At 42.5% G+C, this 23383-nt stretch overlaps 1 protein-coding gene across 1 annotated transcript; it reads left to right on the top strand.

Moving 5' to 3' along the window:
- The first annotated feature begins 3070 nt into the window (after positions 1-3070).
- PGK1 (phosphoglycerate kinase 1) lies at positions 3071-23382 on the top strand. The gene is made up of 11 exons (XM_060002367.1): positions 3071-3264; positions 9510-9560; positions 12159-12314; positions 12429-12573; positions 15627-15730; positions 16372-16491; positions 19469-19583; positions 19836-20015; positions 21947-22124; positions 22403-22501; positions 22873-23382. The coding sequence occupies exons 1-11, from the start codon at positions 3200-3202 to the stop codon at positions 22911-22913; spliced, it is 1254 nt and encodes a 417-aa protein (XP_059858350.1). The 5' UTR covers positions 3071-3199; the 3' UTR covers positions 22914-23382.
- Position 23383: the final 1 nt, after the last annotated feature.

Genomic DNA, 23383 nt, shown 5'->3' with positions numbered 1-23383 from the left:
TCTGTTTGAGTTATGCAATATTGGCCTGTAGAGCTTTTTCTTTTTTTCCACTTATTTTATTTGGGGGCCAGTGCTATGAGTTTTAATACAGGTATAGATTCATGCAACCCCTATCACACTCAGAATACAGAATAGTTCAATTGCCACAAAACTCTTCCTCACGCATCTCCTTTCTAGTCACATATTCCACCGGCTCCTAGTCCTTGGCAACCAATGATCTGATCTCCATGCCTCTAGCTTTGCCTTTTCCAGACTGTCATACATTTGGAATCTTATACACCATGAAACTCATGAGTGTGCCTTATTTCATTCAGCATGATACCCTTGAGGTTCATGCAAGTTGTTGCTTGTATTAATAGTTCATTCCTTTGTATTGCTGAACAGTATTTCATTGTATGAACATACTTCAGTTTGCTCATCCATTCAAGGACTTCTGCATTGTTTTCAATTCTGAGCAATTATGAATTGTGCTGCTATAAACATGTATGTACAGGTTTTTGTGTGAACATAAACCTTCATTTCTCTAGGGTGAATACCTGGGTGGGGGAATTGCTGGGTCATATGCTAGGTATAGGTTTAATTTTATAGGAAACTGCCAAGCTGTTTTCCAGAGTGGCTGTACCATTTTGCACTTCTATCAGCAATGTAAGAGAGTTCCAGTGCAGAGTTCTGCATCCTTGTTAACACTTGGTATTATTATTTTTATATTTATTTTAGCCATCTTAATTGATATAAAGTTGCATCTCATTGTGGGTTTCTTTTTTAAATGTTAATTTAATTTAATTTATTTACTTTTGGCCGCGTTGGGTCTTGGTTGCCGTGCACGGACTTTCTTCTAGTTGCGGCGAGCGGGGGCTGCTCTTCGGTGCGGTGCGCGGGCTTCTCATTGCGGTGGCTTGTCTTGTGGAGCACGGGCTCTAGGCACACGGGCTTCAGTAGTTGTGGTGTGCAGGCTCAGTAGTTGTGGCATGTGGGCTCTAGAGTGCAGGCTTAGTAGTTGTGGCACATGGGCTTAGTTGCTCCATGGCATGTGGGATCTTCCCGGACCAGGGCTCGAACCCGTGTCTGCTGTATTGGCAGGTGGATTCTTAACCACTGCGCCACCAGGGAAGCCCCTCATAGTGGTTTTTTAAATTTTTATTTATTATTTATTTTTTAAACATCTTTATTGGAGTATAATTGCTTTACAATGGTGTGTTAGTTTCTGCTTTATAACAAAGTGAATCAGTTATACATATACATCCTCATAGTGGTTTTAATTTGCATTTCCCTAATATCAAATGGTATTAAACATTTTATCATGTGCTTATTTGTCACCTGTATATTCTCTTTAGGGAAGTGTCTAAGTCCTGTGACCATTTTTTAAAAATTGAGTTTGTTTTCTTACCATTGAGTTTTGAGAGTTCTTTATATATCATGAATACAAGGTAACAGTGACTGCAACAAATGGCTTCTCATAGCTCTTAGGATAAAAATCACATCTTTATCATGGTTATAAGCCCACAGGATCTGGTCTCTCCTTACCTTGCCTCACCAGTATAATTTTAGAACTCTCTTCCTTCCACTCTATTTTCCAGCAACACTGGACTTTTTATATTGTCTCAGGCACTTTCCCATTTTAGGAACTTTTCATCTCTGATGCTGCTTCAGATCTGTAGTAGATAAAGTTTTCTGATATTTTTGAGCTTCCAGGTTCTCATCTGTAAAATAGAGATAATAAGAGTACCTACTTCAAAGCTTTTGTGAGTCGTAAATGAGTCATGTATGTTCAGTCCTTAGCACAGTGTCTGGCATACAGCAAGCGCTCAATAATTGGGAAGTATTATTAAATTCAGTGTGTCAGATTGTATGCTTGTTTTGCTTTCTTTGCTGACAACCTTGGTTGCTATTCTATCTTATCCAAAAGGAATTGCTTCCCACTACCACAGTAACCCAGGTGGAGTGAAATAAGCGCTAAATATATGCAGAGCTGATCACCGGGAGGCCAGAAGGCCCATCTGGGCCTCAAATGCAGACTCAGTTGGAAGTAACTCCATGGAGATTTCCCAAATATACACTGACAGGATTAAAAGACACCAATGCTTATCTCATAACTTTGAACTTGTGTCTCAATACCAATGCACTATGAATTAATATTTCCTACATCTTACCTGGACCTTGGGTGCCATGTGGGAAATTTTTGTTTCTGACTCAAATTACTTCATTCCAGCCAACTCTGTAAGCATGTTGGACCCGAGTGCCTAATTCTGAGCAATGGTGGTCTGTACTATACTATAGTTAAGTAAGTGTATGGACTCTACATCTTAACTGCCTAGGTTTGAATCCACCATTTACAAGATCTGAAACCCTAAGCAAGTCACTAAACCTCTTTGTAGATGAGTTAATTCATCTGTAAAATGAGGATTGCGAGTTTTGTGAGCAACGTGAGTTAATATATGAAAAATGCTCTAAGCGTTTGCCATTAGCTTCATGTCGTAACCAAACAATTACATTGTACTTATTACAAAAAAGGTGAGGGGGGGGGAACAGGGGGAACCAGGGCCTTTCCCAACTTCTGAGAGGTCTCAATTCTTAAAGGCCCCTTAGCAGTCTTACGGAGAATTCCATTTGGGGGAGCCAGGAAAACAGAAATTTTCCAAAAGGAGCTGCCATTTGCATCTATCCTGATACGGCTGCGGGCAATTCCATGGGGTGCGTGCGGCGTGGCGCTTTTCCCCAGGCTGTCGTGGATTTGCGTGGCGCTGCAGCTGCTCTGGGCGCGGCCGCAGGGACCGAGACGGCGGCCTTGGGCCTCAGACTCTCCGCGTCTGCCCCTCGGCGCCAAGCTCTCCCTTTTCCTCCACCTGCCGGCCCGGCGGCACAGCCGCCCGCCTCTGGTCACGAAGGTTCTCAGCGGCTCGCTGCGTGCCGGACGTGACAGATGGCAGCAGCACGTCCCACCAGCGCCCTCGCAGACTGACAGCGCCTTGGAGCAATAGCAGCGCGCAGGCGCCTTCGGGCCGCGTCCTATAGCTGCCCGAGTGGCCGGCGAGCAGGGTGCGGCGGCCGGAAAGGGGCGGGGAGAGGTTGTAGGCGGGGCGATCGAGCCCGCTAGGCGCTCGGCATTTTCCACGCGTTCCGAGCGCGAGTCGGCTGCAGTCTCGCCGCTGTCGCTTAACAGTCTCTTCCCCCGGCCTCTCGCTGCCGCTGAATTGCCAAGATGTCGCTCTCTAACAAGCTGACTCTGGACAAGATGGACGTGAAGGGGAAGCGGGTCATCATGAGGTAATCCTCGGGACTCTGCCGCAGCCTCTTCGGCCGGGGCCGACTTGCTTTCCCTCTTGCCCAAAGTGAACTTTAGTTCTCGTCTCGGCCCCATGGGTCCTAGCCCTGCAGGACTGGGCTGCCCACCACTGTGGCTGAAGCTTTGCCCGGATTTAACGGTTTCTAACCTCATTTTCCCTAACCCAAAAAGTGAGCCGAAGTTGCCCTTTGCAGGGTTGGATCCACCCAGGAAGGGCTCAGATTGCAGGGATCCATTTTGCTCTCCTCTTATTTCTGAAAGGCAGTTCTATCCCCTCCAGTTCCCAGTTGGCGAGGTGCGATGTGATGCTTAGCCTGCAGATCCCTAGACCCCCAGGGAAGGGACCTTGAAAGGCCATTTGGTTAGTTTCCCTTCCCCCACCACCGTAGACCGTCCCAGACAAATCAGAAACGGCCCTGCACAAAAGGACATCTTTCCCAGAGAATGTTGATTTCATTATTCAGGAGTAGAACCCACTAAAGCGTTGGGGGTGGGAGGGAGAGGTGGGGTGGGCGCACCGAAGGAGGCCCTGCAGGGCTTATGTAACAGGCCGCTACCGCTCTACGTGTCTTTGGACTACAGGCCATGGGTTTTGCACCAGGTTTATGCCACATACTGGGTAATGCTAGAGCAGGGTGTGGCTGCTCATTCTTGCTGTTCTCTAACCTCACCCCCACAGGTGGCTAGAGAAGCAGGATATTAGAAGTGGGGAAGGCTCCCCATGCGCTTTGGGGTCTTTTACTCCAAACATGTGGATTCCTGGTCACTTACCAACATGGCTTTTCCCTTGTTTGCCAGAGTTAACTAGTATAATGTGTGGAGCTTTTACATTTATCCTTTTCGTAACATGTACATTCGTGCATGCCAGGAGCTAAGTGCAGGAATTCAGTTAGGTATGTAACTGATGGACTTGACCTTGACAGGATCCAAGGGTGGCGCTTTTGTGGGGGCCATAAGGCCATAAGGCCATAAGGGCTTGAACTGATAGCGTTGTGTAGTCTTGTCCTTTTAGGGAAGTGGTTGATTGATGGGCAGGCATGTGCATGATGTGATCCAGCCCCTTTCCCAATTTGGGCTGGTTCAAGAGAGGGCAACTTTTGGATATTAATGGATGCAGAAAGCAGTAGGGGATCTCCCTTTACCTAAGGCTTAAACGAAGGTAGGCACCGTGAATTAGTGAACTGTATGGACACCCTAAAAGTTCATGTAGCTTTCCCCTTCCCTCTTATTTCATTATGGCCACTATTAGTTTGCAATTGGCCTTCTCTGTCCTGCTATGGAAATAATTAGAGGAACTCAATGGCTTATGGCCATGAAGAACACCTGGTGTCCCCCTTTTGCTAAATCACCTAGTCCTTTGCAATCTGGACAAAGTAGGAATCATAGCCATCCTAGTATTAGATAAGGGCCCTATCTACCCCTCAGATGCTCTTAAGGAAGGCGGATAGACCCTATGAAAAACAGGACAAGTGGACATTGGCATGCAACTAGATCTTAGATTTTAGTGATTTCCTCCCATCTCCACTGTGCTCAAGGCTGACCTTTCCAGATGCAGGCACCAGCTGAAAGACAAGAGGTGGGGCATCATCTTGGCTACCTTCCTACAATTGCAGTCTTGGGCTTTATCTCCTCTCTTCCCAGGGAAACTGGCTTGAGGAATTATCTGGGCTGGCTGGGAGTGAGACTAGAGGAGGTGCTTATCTTTTCTCCCTATGGACCTAATATGAAATATGTTTCTGCCCAAGGGCTCAAAGTTTCATTTAATACAGATTAACCCTGAGCCTTGAAATGATTGACTAGTCCTGTTTTGCTGATGGAAAATGACCTGTCCAAGGTCACTGAACTAGCAAGTTGGTGGTAGAGCCAGGACTAGAATTTGGGTCTCCTTGGTTACCAACCAGATTCTCTAAATTCTTGGACATAGTGAATAGGGACAGGTTAAAATAGACCTTTGTCCGCTGAAGGTTGCAGTCAATAATTTTTCCCTGTAATCTGGATAGAACTTATTTGGCCTGAGAACAGGAAGTTGCTTTTTTCTCAGATTATTAATGTAGCTCTAGAACAGAGGCAGCCATGCCTCATCAGCTCAAATTTCTTTTTGTCTCAATTGCCTTTATGTGGTGCTTGCTGGCAGTGCTCCGGAAGTGGGGCCTCCGGAGTAGTGGCTGCTTCACTTGCCTCCTCTCTTTATGTTGCAAAAGGGAGCTGTGATGTTTGTAGAGTCTTCGGGCCCCTGCTTTGAATGCCAAGGGAAATTGACTGATTTGTTGAGGGAACTTCAGATAGCCAGAAATCTCTGGCTAATTACCAGGTTCTACCTCAGTTTTTTAGGACTCCATTTGACTTTATAGCCCTTTGAGTAAATTTCCTGTTTAATTTTGCAATGTCATTTCCTTTTTTCTTCTCATAGGTTGCCAGTCTTACTCCTTTGCCGACTTGTGAAGTGCTTCCCTTTTGCTTGCTCTCCCCCACCTCTCTCCCTCCCCCTATTTTTTTAAACCTCACTGTTTTTTCCCTAACCTGTTGTAACTTGTTAAGCAACAGCCTTGGTGTAGTGGAAGAAGAAACGGAGGAAAAACTGAGAGCAAGGGAGGAAAAAAAAGTCTCTAAGGGAGCCGTAATACCCCAATTTTCTAGTCAGGGGCAGTAAAGCGAGGGTGGGAATGGTTCCTCTGAGAGCTTTTAATGGAACTGGGCCTGGACTCCTGCGATTTCAGGTGATAGAGTCTTGATATCTTTATTACAACTAAATTAATATTTTTAAGATTCATTTTGAAATAATTATGTACATTCACAGGAGGTTGCAAAGATAGTATAGAGAGGTCCTGTGTTCACCCAGTTTCCCTCATTGGATACATCTTACATAATTATAGTACAATATCAAGAGTAGGAAGGAAGTTGATATTGGAATAAAGTATATAATTCTTTGCTGTTTTATCACATGTGTAGATTTGTGTAACTCCCACCACAATCAAGATACAAAACTAGTTTTGTTTGAGCACTGCCAAGATCTCCCTCATGCTACTCCTTTAGAGTCGTGGCCCCTCTCCTTCCACTCCTAAACCCCTGGTAACTACTAATCTCTCCTCCATTTGTAAAATTTTGTTATTTCAAAAATGTTATATAAGTGGAATCACACAGTATATAACCCTTTGGGATGGCATTTTTTCACCCAGCATAATGCCCTCGAGATTTATCCGTGTTGTTGCATGTATCAATAGTTCATTCCTTGTATCGCTGAGTAGTAGTCTGTGGTATGGATGGTCCACAGTTTGAAGGACATCTGGGTTGTTTCCAGTTTGGGGTTATTTCAAATAAAGCTTCTGTGAATATTGAACGTTTGTGCACTAGTCTTGGTATGGACATATGCTGTCATTTCTTTTGGGTAAACATCTAGGAGTGGAATTGCTGGGTCATATGCTTAGCCTTTTGAGGAATTCCCAGACTGTTTTCCAAAGCAGCCGCATCATTTTACATTCCTACCAGCAGTATATGAGTGCTCAATGGCTCTGCATCCTCACTAGCGTTTGATGTCATTTTTTAAATTTCAGCCATTATGATTGGTGTGTAGTGATATCTGACTTTGTGCCTGAGGCTAAGCTCGGGATTGTTTAAGGGAAGTGGAAAAGGAAGGGGTGCAGATTTTACACAGAACAAGTGGAATGTGTAGGTCAGAGCAGTTTCAGTGGTGGAGTCCTTAGACAGGAGAAGCTAAAAGCAGACCTGTTGTTGAGAGTCTAGGAGATGATGAGGGAAGATATTCCACAAACAATGAGAAGAGAGTACAAGTCCAATTCTCATCAGTAAGCTATGCCATGGCAGCGTGGATAGATGAGAGAGATTCTTGAATGTTTCCAAAGAGCTTCTCTGTCAGGGCTTGGGGGTAGGGAGCAGCACTGCAAAGGTGGCTTATGCTCAGCCCCTTGCCATTAGTCCTTTTGTTTATGTATTTATTTGGCTGTGCCGGGTCTTAGTTGCGGCATGCGAACTCTTAGTTGCGGCATGTGGGATCTAGTTCCCTGACCAGGGATGAACCCTAGCCCCCTGCATTGGGAGTGCGGAGTCTTAGCCACTGGACCACCAGGGAAGTCCCATAGCCCTTTTGAATGTGGGCCTTCTGGGAGGCTGCAGGGGGTGGGAGAAAATGACTCTTGGTAATGGGATACTCTGTCCTCTTTGGAATGCACTTTAAGGCTGGCAGGGGCCTCGTTCAGGATATTTAAAGAAGATGCTTAGAATCAGAATCGAGTAGCCTGAAATTAAGTAGACTGTATTTCTTTCTTTAGAGGCATACTGCCTTTATTTTTTTTAAGATTTTAATTAAAATGTTTGAATATAGAATTAGTCCTTCAACTCACCTTTGGAAAAGCTGTTCTTCAGTGAACTAGACTACAGACCTAGGGGACATAGGAAATTGGTGGTCTTCTTAGTAGATCTAGGATTTTGTAATTGTCTGCCAAGCCTCAGCCTTAGAGAGGAAGGCCTAGTGATGGAGCTTTGTGGTCAAACATGGCAGCAGTCTTTTTGACTAGGTCGTACCTTCACAGTAGTCCCTTAGTGCGTGTTGCTAGCTGTTTTTAGTAACGGTTGATCTGCCTTTTAGATCACAGAATCACGTTTTGGAGAAGCCTTAGCATGTATAATAATAGCTACCACTTTTTTTTTTTTTGCGGTATGCGGGCCTCTCACTGCTGTGGCCTCTCCCGTTGCAGAGCACAGGCTCCGGATGCGCAGGCTCAGCGGCCATGGCTCACGGGCCCAGCCGCTCCGCGGCATGTGGGATCCTCCCGGACTGGGGCACGAACCCATGTCCCCCTTATCGGCAGGCAGACTCTCAACCACTGCGCCACCAGGGAAGCCCAATAGCTACCACTTTTATGGCACTTACTGTGTATCAGTTACTCTCCAAAGCACTTTCCAAATTGGTAACACATTTAATTCTCACAATAACTGTGAAGTAGATAGTAGTATCATCCCCATCCTAGAGATGAGAAAAAAATCACTTAAAAAGGATCTTGGCAGGCAAAACTTAGACCTTACAGATAGCTATCACACATCGTTGTTTTCAGTCAGATTGAAGTAGCCCAAGGTTCTAAGGAGTTCGCAAGAAGGGGGAAGGAATGATCAGTTCTTAAAAATGGTAAAGCAGCAATCTGTTGGGTAAGAAAGAAGACTGCAGTAAATTGCTACCCACACCCCCAACTCCCCCCCCACCCCCCACCCCCGGCCGTGTGCTGTGCCATGTGGCTTGTGGGATCCCGACCAGGGATTGAACCTGGCCCCCAGCAGTCCTAACCAGTGGATCCTAACCACTGGATCGCCAGGGAATTTCCTGCTTGTGCTATCTGGATCACTTCTTTTCTAATTGCCAGTTTGTCAGGTGGGCAGGGTCACATGTTCCATCCTCTCCTCTAAGGCTTTTATTTTCTTTAACTAAAAAAAAAATTTATTGAAGTATAGTTGATTTACAATGTTGTGTTAGTTTCAGGTGTACAGCAAAGTGTCCTCTCAGGCTTTTAGAAAGAGGCTATCTTTTTGTTATTGTCTGTGTTTTGCTTGAAGGATACTGTTTGAACTTGGTCTTGAATACTGGGTTTCTTTCTGGTCCCGAGGTCCCAGCCTTTCTCCCAAAAGAATGATATTCTCTTGACATGTTTTATTGTTCCAATTAATTTTTTTCTTTTGAATAATGTTTGCTTCCTTAGAACCCAGAAATACTATCAAAGGAATCAAAATCCAGACGTGTTCCCTATAACCCTTCACTCCTCCAGCTGCCACTGTTATTAGATACTGTCATGCTGGGCCCACATAGAAATCTTTTTAGATGGTACTGGCTTTAGCTTCCCTGGTCTTCAGGGCTAGTTCCTGTGATTTAAGTTGTTTTTTATTTTTTAAAATTTCTCTTTTAAAAAGTATGAGATACGTACCTAAAAGGGCACAAATCATAAGCTTCAAAGAGCGATCACTAAAGGAGCACATTTGTCACCCAGGTCAAGAAAGAGAACATTACCAGAACCCCTGAAGCTCCCTCTGGTGTCCTATCCCAGTCACTACTCCTACCCTCGTCCCCATGGCTAATCACCATCTTCTGATACTGCTGATTATTTTTAAGGTGACTTTTGAACTTCAACTTATTTAACTGGTTCACTAAAAGTCCCTCTCCTAATCTTTGGGGGAATGGAAAATTGATCATGGCTCTGAACCCAACACTTTGTTTCTTTTTCAGAGTGGACTTCAATGTTCCTATGAAGAACAACCAGATAACAAACAACCAGAGGTAATGTCCCTGCTAATCCTTGAGCTAGGTTTACGATGTACCTGGGTCTGAGTATATGGGATGAAATGGTTTTACTTCCTTATTGTAGAACTATGATAACTTAAGTCATGTGATCTTGGCTTTCAACAACCCACCATCTGGTTTGCCTTCTTATGAGAATTTAGAAATTGAAAAAAATCATTTTAAGAAAGCGATTTTTTTCTCCTCCCATTTTTTTTAAATTTGAAGAATTTGGTGTTATGCATTTTTAAAGAATATAAAGGTTTACGGTTACTTGGCTTCCCTTGCAAAATGAAGAACTGTGCATGTAGTTTTACCAGCCTCTATTCTAGCTGGCCCTGATAAAATCAGTTTTTGAGAATTTTGATTTAAGGGAAAAGACTACAGAAGTAATATTTTCAGTTTAGGCTGCTCCAAATGTCTTGGCTGCTAGATTCAGAAGCAGAAATTTTAAGTGATAGTACTGCTCTTGCTTTTGACTAGATTGTAAAAGAAGGTTTTATTTTAAATTTTAAATGAAAGGTTTGAGCTGGAAAGGTACGTTCCAATGGTATAGACCAGCAGTGTCTAATAAAAATATAATATGAGCCACATGTAATTTAAGATTTTCTAGTGGCCACATTAAAAAAGTAAAAAGAAACAGGTGAACGTAATAATACATTTTATTTAATCCAGTAAGCCCCAAATAATCATTTCAGTATGTAATCAATTAAAAATTAATCAAAGGAACATTTAACTTTTTTGGTATTATTTGAGATCCAGCACATACCAATCTGGACTAGCCACATTTCTAGTATTCAGGAGACACCTGTGGCTAATGGCTACCATATTGTACAGTGCAGGTATAGCCCCAGAACACTTTCAGATATTGGCCCCAGAATAGAGCTTGGCATTTTGCCAAGCACATCCCTGCTGCACCATAGTGGAAGGTCTTTGTACAAGGCACCTCTGACCCTTCTTGACTTTCATTATTTTCTGTAGCACACATAAAAGATTGGAAATATGCCTATCAAGGTATTTTATAAGTAAAAAACAGAGAAACAGGTCTGAGTAGATCTTTTCATTTTCAGAACTCCATGGAGTTGATTAACAAAATGAAGCATTAGAAATAATAGGACTTGGCCAATAATGGATAGCCCTGAAGATTAATTGGATTTCATTGGGCAAACGTTGTACCTGATGAAGGTTTCTTCTTTATTTGGTATAAATGAGTTTTTATATCTGCCAAGTAGCATAAGATATTTTAGAAACATAACTTGGCTTTTTATTATTCCATTCTCTGCTGAAATGTCACCTTATCAGAGAGACTTTCCCTGGCCACCCTCTCTAAAATCCTCTTCACCACTATTCTCCAGTCATTCTTGTCTCCCTACCTTGCTTTATTTTCTTCATAGTTCTTACCACTTCTATGAGAGCAGAGACTATTTTATTTACTATTGTATTCTCAGAATCTGATATAGTAGCTGCCACAAAAGAAGCATCCAATAAATATTTTTTGAATAAATAAATGATTTTCTTTGTTATCGATTTTAATTTCTTAAAGACTGCCAAGAATGGAAAGTTAGTATTGAGTTTGTAACAAAAAGTTGAAGTGTTTAAAGGAGGTTTAATAAATGTTAGGTTAAACTATAATTTAGTAAATGCAATGCATTATGTAAACCACATTCTATATAATGTATTTATTTTTACCTACATAAAAAAGTGACTTAGGATCTGTAACGGGTACAGAAAAGTTACATGTTTTTCAGTTTTCCCCAAATTTCTTGTAATGGTTTCAAGATTTGGGAATTTTATATTTCTTCCACAGTCAAACACTTAGGATGTTTCAGGGGTCCCTAAGACCACCCACATATTTGGTGATTCACTGGAAGGACTCACAGGACTCAGCATATAGTTCTCACTGCTAAAGTTTATTACAGTGAAAGGATGCATGACAGTATCAGCAAGGGGAAAAGACACAGGCAGAATTTGGAGAAATCCATGCATGGGCTTCCATGCTTTCTCCCTCTTATGATGGGACACACCAAGCGTGCTCCTTTCTCCAGCAGTGAAAAATGCAATAATTGTGTGCAATGTTTCTGTCCAGAGAAGCCCTTTAGAGACTCAGCTCCCAAGATTTTTACTGGCAGCTGATCACATAGGCACCTCTGCCCAGCAACTACCAAAATTCCTCCTAGAGGGAAGCAAGTGTTGAGCGTAAATCACCTTGTTTGTACGGACAGTCTAGGAACTGTGAGCAGCCCTTGTCAGAGAACTGAGGGACCACTTCAAAAGCCAAGTTCCCAGATACCAGCCAGGGGCCAACCTTGCAAGCAGGTCCTTCTGAAGATAACAGCTTCAGTTCTGCTATATTAACTCTTTTCTGCACAAGGGGCAAAACATGATGAGATTGTATAATCCTAGGGGGGAGGGTTGACATCCTAATTAACTTATTCCTCTGCACATGGACCTGAGGACCATCGCTGAGTTGTTGACAGTAGATTTGAAGGAATTTGGAGAAGAAAGGGGGCTTTATGTTTTATGAGGCCATGAATAGAATAGTTACCACTAATTCTTAGGAGTAACCTTACTCTACCTGTTGTCTCTTTTTGGTTGCAGGATCAAGGCTGCCGTTCCAAGCATCAAATTCTGCTTGGACAATGGAGCCAAGTCAGTTGTTCTTATGAGCCACCTGGGCCGGCCTGATGGTGTCCCCATGCCTGACAAGTACTCCTTGCAGCCAGTTGCTGTAGAACTCAAATCTCTGCTGGGCAAGTACGTTTCAGGCTCTGGTGCTGGTGGACTCTGTGACAGATGTTGTCAAGCATGTTGTTATTGGTTCTTAACTTTCTGACTGCTCAAGTGTTTTCCATGTTGTGCTCTCCCCAGGGATGTTTTGTTCTTGAAGGACTGCGTGGGCCCAGAAGTGGAGAAAGCTTGTGCTGACCCAGCTGCTGGGTCTGTCATCTTGCTGGAGAACCTTCGCTTTCATGTGGAGGAAGAAGGGAAGGGAAAAGATGCTTCTGGGAACAAGGTAGGACCTGTGATTTTGACATTAGTGAGGGTGAGGAGGGCTGAGTGTATAAGAGACTGTGATTGAAGAGTAGAGGAAGCTTATGTTTATTTTGACAGCTTTTTGTTGAAGTACAGCATACGATTAAAAATGCACAAATGCACAGCTTGATGAATTATCACAAAGTAAGCACACCTGTGTAATCACCACCTAGGTCAGAGAATAGGATATTGTCAGCATCCCAGAAGCCCTCCTCATCATGCTCAAGTGGTTTTGAAATACATTGGAAAAATACGTGAACACCATTTGGGTGTATGAGGATTTGGTGAACATGCTGCTTCTAATTGTCCCTTTGTTACACACCTGGCCTGTGATACATGAAGATTGTTTTTTCTAATAGTATGTGATAATATCCTATCAAAGGGGGAGGCTGTGATTGCCAAGTGCTGAGAGCAGACATTCACAGGTGGTTGTTGGCTGGGGGCATGGTGGTGAGTATCCATGATACACCAGGTGTTCCTCCAGGAGAGCCAGTTTTAGATTTTTTGTTTGTCAAGGCTGGAACTGTTTTTCTAAGCAACAGGCCCTGGTGTGTTATAGAAGGACAATCTGTATTTTTATTTGGAAGGGGAATTAACTTAAAGCTTGAGCTTGATACTTTTAACACACTAAATTAAATTTGATATCATTGGGATTTTCTTATAAAAGAATCATGTGAGCAGAAAAAGTACTTTCCTAAGTCAAGTGGAAAGGGACTATTTGGGACATTTGATTGTAGTTGGGTAAATGATGGTCATGATGATACTGCCTTGGGTTTAAGACATTTTTCTTAAGAAGTGTAAAGCATCTTTCTTTGAATTTCTTCTTAAGGAAGTACAGATATCATCATATTTTCAAAAAAACCTAGGTCTCAGAAAGGCAGTCATTTGATTAAAGTTAGAGGTAGTGGTACTGTTGCTGGGCCTTATATAGAGCTCAGTCCATTAGATCAGCAAACTTTCTGTAAAGGGCCAGGCAATAAATATTTTAGGCTTTGTGGACCATACGGTCAGCCACAACCTTATATGGTCTCTGTTGGAACTATTCAGCTCTGACATTGTTGTGCAAAAGCAACCATAGGGAAAAAACCGAAAATTTTTTAAAAAGGCAACCACAGATAACCCACAAAATAGATTACTGTGAACGACAACCAGAATTCAAATATTAAATGATAAAGCTGGCTCTTTGAGGATGATTTAGAATTTGCCTATTGGTAGAAGGGAAGCTGAAAGCACCCTTTAAGTACTTTCCACTCTTAAGGTCTTTAGTATCTTGTGGAACAAGATGCTCTGAGGCTAGCGTCTCAAGCTCCTGTTGTACTTCTGACATTTCTTAAGGTCATTGCAGTGCCTGCTTTCAAGCAGTGCCTGCTTTCTTTTCTTAGCACTGCAGGTTCTGGTCTTGCCTTATCTTGCCTTTGGCATGGTCTTGCTAGAGTAGTATGAGTCAAATGCTGACCTAAAATTTGGTGCCCTTTTAGACTGAAACTCAACCAGCTATACGCTTGGGCTTAGAAATGGCAGGAGGCAACTGGCAAATTGAGGCAAAACCTTTTATTCAGGAAGTGATGAACCAACTATGCTAGTCTATGTCTTTTTTAGTTAGTTTACTTTACATTTAGTGTCCAGTGGCTTTTCATGCTTGAAATTTCAGGAGCCAGCCATAAGTTCAAAGTGGATAAAAACAAAGCGAGGGCATGAAATTTTTCCTTTATCCAGTGTGCCTGCATTGGTTTTTTAGGAGCATTCTCTTCCTTCTAGTTATTGGCAGATCAAAAATGAGAAATGGGTTCTTATTACTATTAATTTCTATAGTACCTTTTCCATGAAGAGCTTTCAGTTTGTCTCATTTTTCCTCAAACAATTCTTCTTAAATAGAGGGGTTATCTTCCCTTTTTAATAGATGGGAAGATTTCAGGGGCAGAGAACAACTTGACAAAGGTTACACAGTAAATTAGCGTCAGACCTGGTCCTAGAACCCAGGTCTCCTGCCATTTGGGCAGTGTTTTCATTACTACACACATCATCTTGCAGTCACCAGTGGCAGATTATATTCCATTGTAAAGAGATTATGGGGGCTCTACAGTCTTCAGTTTTAGCATTAGTGCCCCTGCATTCTTTGGTTCATTAGAGGAAAGCACCTGTTATCTGTGGCAGCCTCCTTCTCCTCAGTACATGGGAGAATGGGAGAATGGGAGTGGACAGTGACTGAAACAAACATCTGTTTTGTGCTCTTCCCTGCCATGTCCCTCTTATCTGGCTTCCTGTGCATCTTCACTTTATTTCCTACTGGAGACTCTGTTCATCCTGCTGCCCTGCTTTCTTTCCCCTATGGGAGCATGGTGGGTATTATCCCTGGATAGTGAGCCGACATTCAAAGCCCTATGTTTTACTTCTAGTTTTTGTTCCTCTTTCTTTTTTGTAGAAGTGTATTGTTTTATCAGATGCCTAACTTCCAGGGAAAGCTATATGAATTACCTCCTTTTGCTATTATATAAAATGTTTCTGAGGTCCTTTTCTGTTGTCATGTTTCCATCTGCCTTCTCTGTTCCAGCCTGCCCTTGTTGCTTTGATGAGGAATATGTATGAGGGCCTTTTTCCCTTTGCAGAAGGGTCTTGGTAGCCAGCAGCTTGACTCAAGTATAATCCTAAATTTTACAAGGAGAATATGTTAGAATGAGGAAATGAATCAAGATAAGGAGAGAGAAGGATAATTTGAGTCTTGTCCTAGGAGCTGGAAAGAGGCCAGTGGGATGTGATTAGGGGTTAAGCTGTGGTTCAGGAATCTTAGGCTTGCAATTTGAGAGAAGGTGGAGGAGAGCAGAAACATGCAGAAATGACCCAAAAACCTGGAATATTAGGAAGAAAGAACAGATCCTGTTGCTAGTTTTAAAAACTGCTATCCTACCAACTCAGGGTCTTTAGAGGTGTTGAAGAGGACTCTTGGCATGAAATGCTTTTACAGTTGTCTTTGGAGCCATCAACATTTCCTGTGTTGTTGTTTTTCCTTTTTTTTTTGTTTGTTTTTCTCTGCAGGTTAAAGCTGAGCCAGCCAAAATAGAAGCCTTTCGAGCTTCGCTTTCTAAGCTAGGGGATGTCTATGTCAATGATGCTTTTGGCACTGCTCACCGAGCCCACAGGTACTAAAAGTTTTTTGCTCATTGTCAAACTGGGAGCATTATTTCTCTGTTTACTTGAGCAGCCCAAGCTCTGGCTTGCTTTTGGATATTTCTGTATTATATTATGATCTTTTTGGCTTCTATCTCTAATTGGAGCTACAAATTACACTGAGGTTCTTCTTGAGTATCTCCGATCTAAAGAGGAAATAAAAGCAAATGTTGAGAATTGTGGAGCTTTTTGTTGAGCTTCAGGAAGATGTTCCTCTGTCTCACTTTGGGATATTTCGTGGAGAGCTCTCCCTTTGTGAATGCTGTGGGAGTGGAATCTTAGGCTGTCAGTAGGAAGCAAACTGAGGAATCCTTTCCTGTTGTCATCACCTGGCTGATTATTTATTGTGGTTAAACCCTTGGCCTGAAGACTATTAATTGGGTATCTTAAATTCTACCTTAGGTCATTGCTTTTCACTTGTTCCCCTTGACCCTGCATTATTAGTCAAAAATCTTACCTTGTACCTAAGTGTTTTGTTGCAGTTCGGGCATGAAAACCGTGGTGGCCTGGCATCTCAAAAGTGAAAGTATTTTCAGTGATAAGGAGATGGCCTCTAGAATTGGGAGAATTGCTAGGGATTGACCTAACATTTGAATGTCTCGTTCATTTCTAGCTCCATGGTGGGAGTAAATCTGCCAGAGAAGGCTGGAGGATTTTTGATGAAGAAGGAGCTGAACTACTTTGCCAAGGCCTTGGAGAGCCCAGAGCGACCCTTCCTGGCCATCCTGGGCGGGTATGGAGAACGCTTCAAGATCATGCTTTAAGTAGTGTTTTTGCCTGGTAGTAGGCCATAACTTGGGTGGTTTATTGTCAGATAGCACAATCAAACTGGGTGACTGAGGAGAATTTAATAAAGGGACTATCTAAAAAGGTGTGGGTAGGGTTTAGGGAAACCCAGAAGGGACAGTACAGTAATCTGGGGCAACAGTCATCACCATCCCTAGGCCTGAAGGGAAAAAGGAAAGGGATGGTTACCAAAATCCAGAGACAGTGGTTGCGTGGAGAGGTCTCTCTGATAGAAACCATAGCCTTTGGTCAAGGGATGTAGGGATAGTCATCTAGCAGGGAAGGAGCCAGGGAAATAGATACTCTGATCTCCTTTTAATGTCCTGCTGATGTACCCCCTCCTACCCACAATGGGCTGCAACCTAGCTGGACGTCATAGGGCAAGGGAACCCCTTGATGCAGTCCACTCAGGTCAGCCTCCTGGGACAGAGAACAGGGCTGGAAAGGATAGAAAATGGCTCTGGAGGGAAGAATCGGAAAGATCCACCATTGCTCATCTAACGATTTTTGAAGCATTTCAGCCTCTCAGATATGAAAACCTCCTCATATGTGTTTAATATATCATTTGGAACTCATTTCTCCAGCTCACATACCTTTTTATATTTTCTCCTGTGGGGAAAGGTACCCTGTGAATAGTGATATTCTACTGGCTTAGTTAAAAATACAAATTTCAGAAGTGCAACTCAAGAGGCTAGGAGGATACATTTTAGGTGACAGAGACCTGGGACTGCTTGGATAAGATCTTGTCACTTGGCATGGCTATCTAGATGGCAGCCTCTTTATGGCTAGATGCTCCTGACCCTCTTATGAGCGGGGCTTTTTTTTTTCCATGGGAATGAACACACTCAGCATTTCCCTATGAATGCTGACTCGAGTTGGGTGTCAATTTCAGATAGCATAGTTGCTCTCCAGGTTCATGAGCCCAGTTTCAGGGTCCTAAAAATAGTTAAGGTGGGTATAGGTTGTTATCTGTGTCCTGGAATCATTGCCCCTCTTGTGCACTGGTTTATAAAGGTCAGACTCTGATCTTTGCTTCTCTGGAGATTAGGAGTTGGGCTTTGTTCTCCAACCTTCCGTAGATCTGGAATATGGAAGTGAGTGCCACCTAGGGGTTATGATTAGGTTTTGGACTCTGCCTAAAATAGCTATTTTGGGGAAGTTGACGTGGAGGTTTTTTTTTTTGCCACCTTTCTTGCAATGTAGTCTCCTTAGAACATTAACAATTTAGGGGAAGATTTTACATTTTATTAAAAAACGTTGTGTTGGGAATTCCCTGGTGGTCCAGTGGTTAGGACTCAGTGCTTTCACTGCCGAGGGCCCTGGTTCAATCCCTGGTTGGGGAACTAAGAACCCACAAGCCGCACGGTGCAGAAAAAACCCCATTATTATGGAAACGCTCAAACATTACAGAAGTTGAAAGAATAGTATAATAAACCCCCAGGTACCTCTCACCCTGCTCTAATAATTATTGGCATTTTTGCCAGTCCTGTTTCATCTGTCCTCTAATCCTTTTTTTTGTCAGGAGTATTTGAAAGCAAGCCTTAGGCATCATATAATTTCATTTCTCATACTTCTGTATGCATCTCATAACTGATGAGATTTCTTTTAAATAACCACCGTGTGTTATACCTAACAAAATTTAACAATTTTATTACTATCATCTAATACCCAGTCTGTATTCAGAAATTCTCCGTCATTTCAGAAATGCCTTTTTACAGTCAGTTTGTTTGAATAAGGATCCAGATGAAGTCCATGCATTGAATTTGCTTGTTAGGTATATTTTATTCTATAATAGTTCCCTCTTCATTATTATTTTCATTCCATTGATTTGTTGAAGAAGCAGGGCATTTGATCTGTAGAACATCCCACATTCTTTAGAAGACATTGAGTCTCGTTTCTCCCTCTTTCTCTGTCTCTCTCTCTCTTTCTGTGTGTGTCTGTTTCTGTATAAAACAGTTAATCCATTCTTACCCTTGGTGGTGACCAGTCTTTACAAGTGAGATATCTATAGTCTCTTTCCATCCATTCTCCCACATCGCTATTGTTTTGAACCTCCATTTCACAAATCCTAGCATAGGGCCTCTCACAGAGTAGGTATCATCTTGTTTATTGAATGAAGAGGTAGATAGGCCCAAGGTGATTGGTTCATTTAGGTGGGATTTAGATATATAAGAATATCTGTGGAAGGCAAGCTATTACTTATGTGAAGGATTTTAAAGGTTGTGCTTCAAGTGAATGTTTTTCTTTTGTTTAGATATTTTTTTTCTCTTGGAGGTGAAAGGTACATCTGTGTTTATTATCTTATTTCCCTCTACTAGAATATAAGCTCCAAAGGGGTAGGGATCTTCTCTTTTGCCCAGTGATGTTTCTCAGAGACCTAGAACCTTGTCACAGAGTAAGTGCTTAATCAGTGTGTTGAATCAAATGGTCCAATAGAATAACGAATGCCATAAAGCAAATGTTCCAGCAGCTGAGCATGGACCTAAGAGTGTGAATATCTATTTTTGCTCAGTATATATTCATTTCATATATAATCTGGTTCCTGCTCTAGGATTAGGACAGTTGTCAGGGAGCTCAGGGATTCCACAATTAGCAATCTTTCTCAGGTACAATTAGCAATCTTGACCCTTTGATTTTTGGGGGGAGAGAAGGGGCAAAATAGATCTATTTGGAACTTGTGATTTCTTTAGATGATTGTAAGTCTTCTAAGCCCTTCTTCGCCAAGAGCTACACCTTAAAAGGATTTATTAGTAATGGATTGGCTTTTCTGGTTGGAGAAACGTAGGGCAAAGTTAGCCAATACTTTTGTCACTCTGTGGGACATTTCTCTGTTCCTGTCTCTTAATATCAAAACTCAGGCTTTATGTAATATCAGTTCCTTAGTCCATTGTTCTTTGGGTGATGATTCTTGCTTTCCCTTCCAGAGCTAAAGTTGCAGACAAGATCCAGCTGATCAGTAATATGCTAGACAAAGTCAATGAAATGATTATTGGTGGTGGAATGGCCTTTACCTTCCTTAAGGTGCTCAACAACATGGAGGTAGGAAACCAATGCCAAGTGGATGTGAAATAGCTCTCCATGAGAAATAGCCAGTTATGTAAATTTAAAAAGGAAATTAGCTTCTGACATGAGCCCTACAAACTCCCATTTTTATTTATTTTGCAAGTTGTTTTTCTTTCGTCTTTGAATTATTCCTTTGTATTGTGTTGTATTTTGTTCCTGTCTGCTTTGTGAGGTAATCACATTCTTAGTATAGAGGCTGATCTTCATCATCTTGACTTTCCTGTGTAGATTGGCACTTCTCTGTTTGACGAAGAGGGATCCAAGATCGTCAAAGACCTGATATCCAAAGCTGAGAAGAATGGCGTGAAGATTACCTTGCCTGTTGATTTTGTCACTGCCGATAAGTTTGATGAGAATGCCAAGACTGGCCAAGCCACTGTGGCCTCTGGCATACCTGCTGGCTGGATGGTGAGTCACTTGGGTGGTTGGTAGTATGAGTGAACAAATACATTTTGGTATCATTCATTCAACCAACCAATGGGAATTTTAAAAGAAAGGCTACAAATGTTGAGTGAGACTCTCCTTCGGGGAAAATCGATGGGGAAAAGCAGTGGTATCAGATTGCTGCTAAGACTTTTCATTAGTAATGTGGGGGCAAAACTGTTTTTTCTTTCTTCATCTATTTAATGTTTATTAAGTACTTGACTGTGTGCTGGGGATGATGCTATGTACTTTCATGGTTTGGGCTGTTCTGGATTATGTTGCTGCCTAGAAACCTGTATAAGAAATTTTTCTTATATGAAAACATTAAGATAGTACAAGTATAATTATTGCAAGCAGGGAAAAATTTATGTGTGTATTAAAGACTTATTTAGCTGATTGTAATGTTCTCCATATTTTATCATTCTAATAGCTGTACAAAATTGTTAATGGTGACATACTAGTTTGCTTATCGCTTTCCTTTTTTTTTTAGAATTATTTAAGCTTTCATATTTCTTTTTTCTTTTAAGATTTATTTTTTAAATTTATTTTTGGCTGCATCGGGTCTTAGTTGCAGCATGTGGCATCTTTCGTTGCGGCGCGTGGGCTTCTCTCTAGTTGTGGTGCTTGGGCTCCAGGGCGTGTGGGCTCTGTAGTTGTGACACGTGGGTTCTGTAGTTGTGGCACGTGGGTTCCAGAGCGTGTGGTCTCTGTAGTTTGCGGCACGCAGGCTGTAGTTGAGGCGTGCGAGCTCAGTAGTTGTGGCACATGGGCTTAGTTGCCCCGTGGCATGTGGATCTTAGTTCCCTGACCAGGGATTGAACCCGCATCCCCTGTATTGTAAGGCGGATTCTTTACCACTGGACCACCAGGGAAGTCCCATCACTTTCCTTTTGATAGGCATGTGGGTTTTATTTAGTTCAGTGTTTCTCAAAGTGTAGTCTCAAGAACAGCAGCATCGGACTTGCCTGCTGGCACAGTGGTTAAGAATCCGCCTGCCAGTGTAGGGGACGTGGGTTCGATCCCTGGTCCGGGAAGATTCCACATGCTGTGGAGCAACTAACCCTGTGCACCACAACTACTGAGCCTGCGTTCTAGAGCCTGGGAGCTACAACTACTGAGCCCACCAGCCTACAGCCCGTGCTCCACAACAAGAGAAGCCACTGCAATGAGAAAAGCCTGCACACCACAACGAAAAGTAGCCCCCACTGGTGGCAACTAGAGAAAGCCTGCGTGCAGCAACGAAGAACCAAAGCAGCCAAAAATAAATTAAAAAGAGAACAGCAGCATCAGCATCATTTTGAAACTCATTAAAAAATGCAGATTCCTGCCCCCTGCCCCCCGACCTGCTGAAGCAGAAACTCTGGGGGTAAGGCCCAGAAATTTGTGCTCGAACAAGCCATCCTGGTGATTCTGATGCACAACAAGATTTGAGAACCACTGATCTAGTTTAGTGTTTTTCAACCTCGGCACTATTGACGTCTTGGGTAGTTTTAGTTGTGGAGGGCTGTTGTTGCCTTATAGGATGTTTAAGGCATCTTTGGCCACTAGATGCCAGAAGCAACCTCCTACCATCTCCAAATCATGACAATCAAAAATGTCTTGAGACATTGCCATATGTTCCCTAGGGAGGGATGGAATTGACCCTAGTTGAAAACCACTTATCTAGTTACACACAATCATAAAATAGTGTGGCTAAGAATGTTTTTATCAAATAACTTTTGAGGTTTTCCCTTAGACTTGATCTTCCATAAAGGATATGAACAGGTTTATAATTTTAAAGAATGAGGGGTATCTTTTGGTTCTAGAAGACACTCTGGTGTTCAGCCTTGAGTTCTGGTCTTGGTGGAGGTATGGTATTTGCTCCTCTAAGTAGCTTTTATTGGTAGCTCATCCTCTCTTTTAACTCTGCCCCTTAGGGCTTGGACTGTGGTCCTGAGAGCAGCAAGAAGTATGCTGAGGCTGTTGCTCGGGCTAAGCAGATTGTGTGGAATGGACCTGTGGGTGTATTTGAATGGGAAGCTTTTGCCCGAGGAACCAAAGCCCTCATGGATGAGGTGGTGAAAGCCACTTCCAGGGGCTGCATCACCATCATAGGTAAGGGGTCCTGTACAAAGCTATTGCCAATGTGAGCTGGCAGAATTCTGATCAGAGGAAAGTAGAGGGGAAATGGTTAACTTTTCCTAGGTTCCTTGGTGCCAGGTGAATCTTGAGAGCTAAATGGGTATATAATTCATGGAGGAACCTCTAAATGAGATGGACTTGGGGGGTTATCGGCTACCTTTTGGGCTCGAGAGCACATTGCCTTATAATTTTGGTGCCAATCTTTTTTCTTTTCTCTCCTTTCCCCTTTTTACTTGGCTTTCATTCAACAGGTGGTGGAGACACTGCTACTTGCTGTGCCAAATGGAACACAGAGGATAAAGTCAGCCATGTAAGCACCGGAGGTGGTGCCAGTTTAGAGCTCCTGGAAGGTGAGGTTCTTTAATGTTTTTCTGACTTATTTGGGGGAAGGATGGGGTTTATGCAGTGAGAGGTGAATAGAATGGAGTGGAGACGGTAGATAGTGTCATTAGCAGTCATTAGCTGGGCAGTACAAATGGAGGAGTTTCAAATAAAGCTCCTGGCTTCCATTTGAGGTGGGGAGGGCTACATGGGAAGACTTATTTTCAAAGAGGTTATGCTCTAGTAGACCTGGGACCCAAAATGTAAAAGTTACCTAGCTCCAGGCCATATACCCTAGAGAAGAGTTGATATGTTATTGGGCGGATAGAAGGGGACAGATCTGGCTTAGTGGATCCTATAGTAATGCTGACTGTGTGTGTGTGTGTTCTCTCAAAAACAGGTAAAGTCCTTCCTGGGGTGGAGGCTCTCAGCAGTGTTTAGTACTTTCCTGCCTTTTGGTTCCTGTGTATAGCCCCTAAGTCAACTTAGTGCTTTCTGCATCTCCACTTGGCATTAGCTAATATCTTCCTCTATGTCAAGATTCAGCTAGTGGCCAAGAGATCTAGCGCCAGGAACCCTTAAACAGTTGTATGGCATCTCAGCTCACCTTTACTGCACCCTGGCTTTGCCTACATTCTTCAAGATCCCATTTGAATTTCTTAGAGACTAAACCGTTGTCCATTCTAGAGTGCATATATTTGTATTATGCCTGTTAAAAGAAAGTGAGCTGTGTTAGCTTAGTTCTCTTTATGAAGTAGCTTATTCTGATTAGCTTTGTCATAGTTTCACCACTCAGCATGGAAACAAAATGAAATTCCAGTTGTTGGTAAGGAGGGAGATGAAGTTGGTGATCTATTAAATAAATAATAAAAATATCCATTGAAACTGGGATTTTTTTCCTGTCATATTTT

This window comes from Delphinus delphis, chromosome X, assembly GCF_949987515.2.
Source record: "Delphinus delphis chromosome X, mDelDel1.2, whole genome shotgun sequence".
NCBI lineage: Eukaryota > Metazoa > Chordata > Mammalia > Artiodactyla > Delphinidae > Delphinus > Delphinus delphis.
The sequence above is the reverse complement of the archived record's forward strand: the minus strand, read 5'-3'. Positions and strand labels throughout refer to the sequence as shown.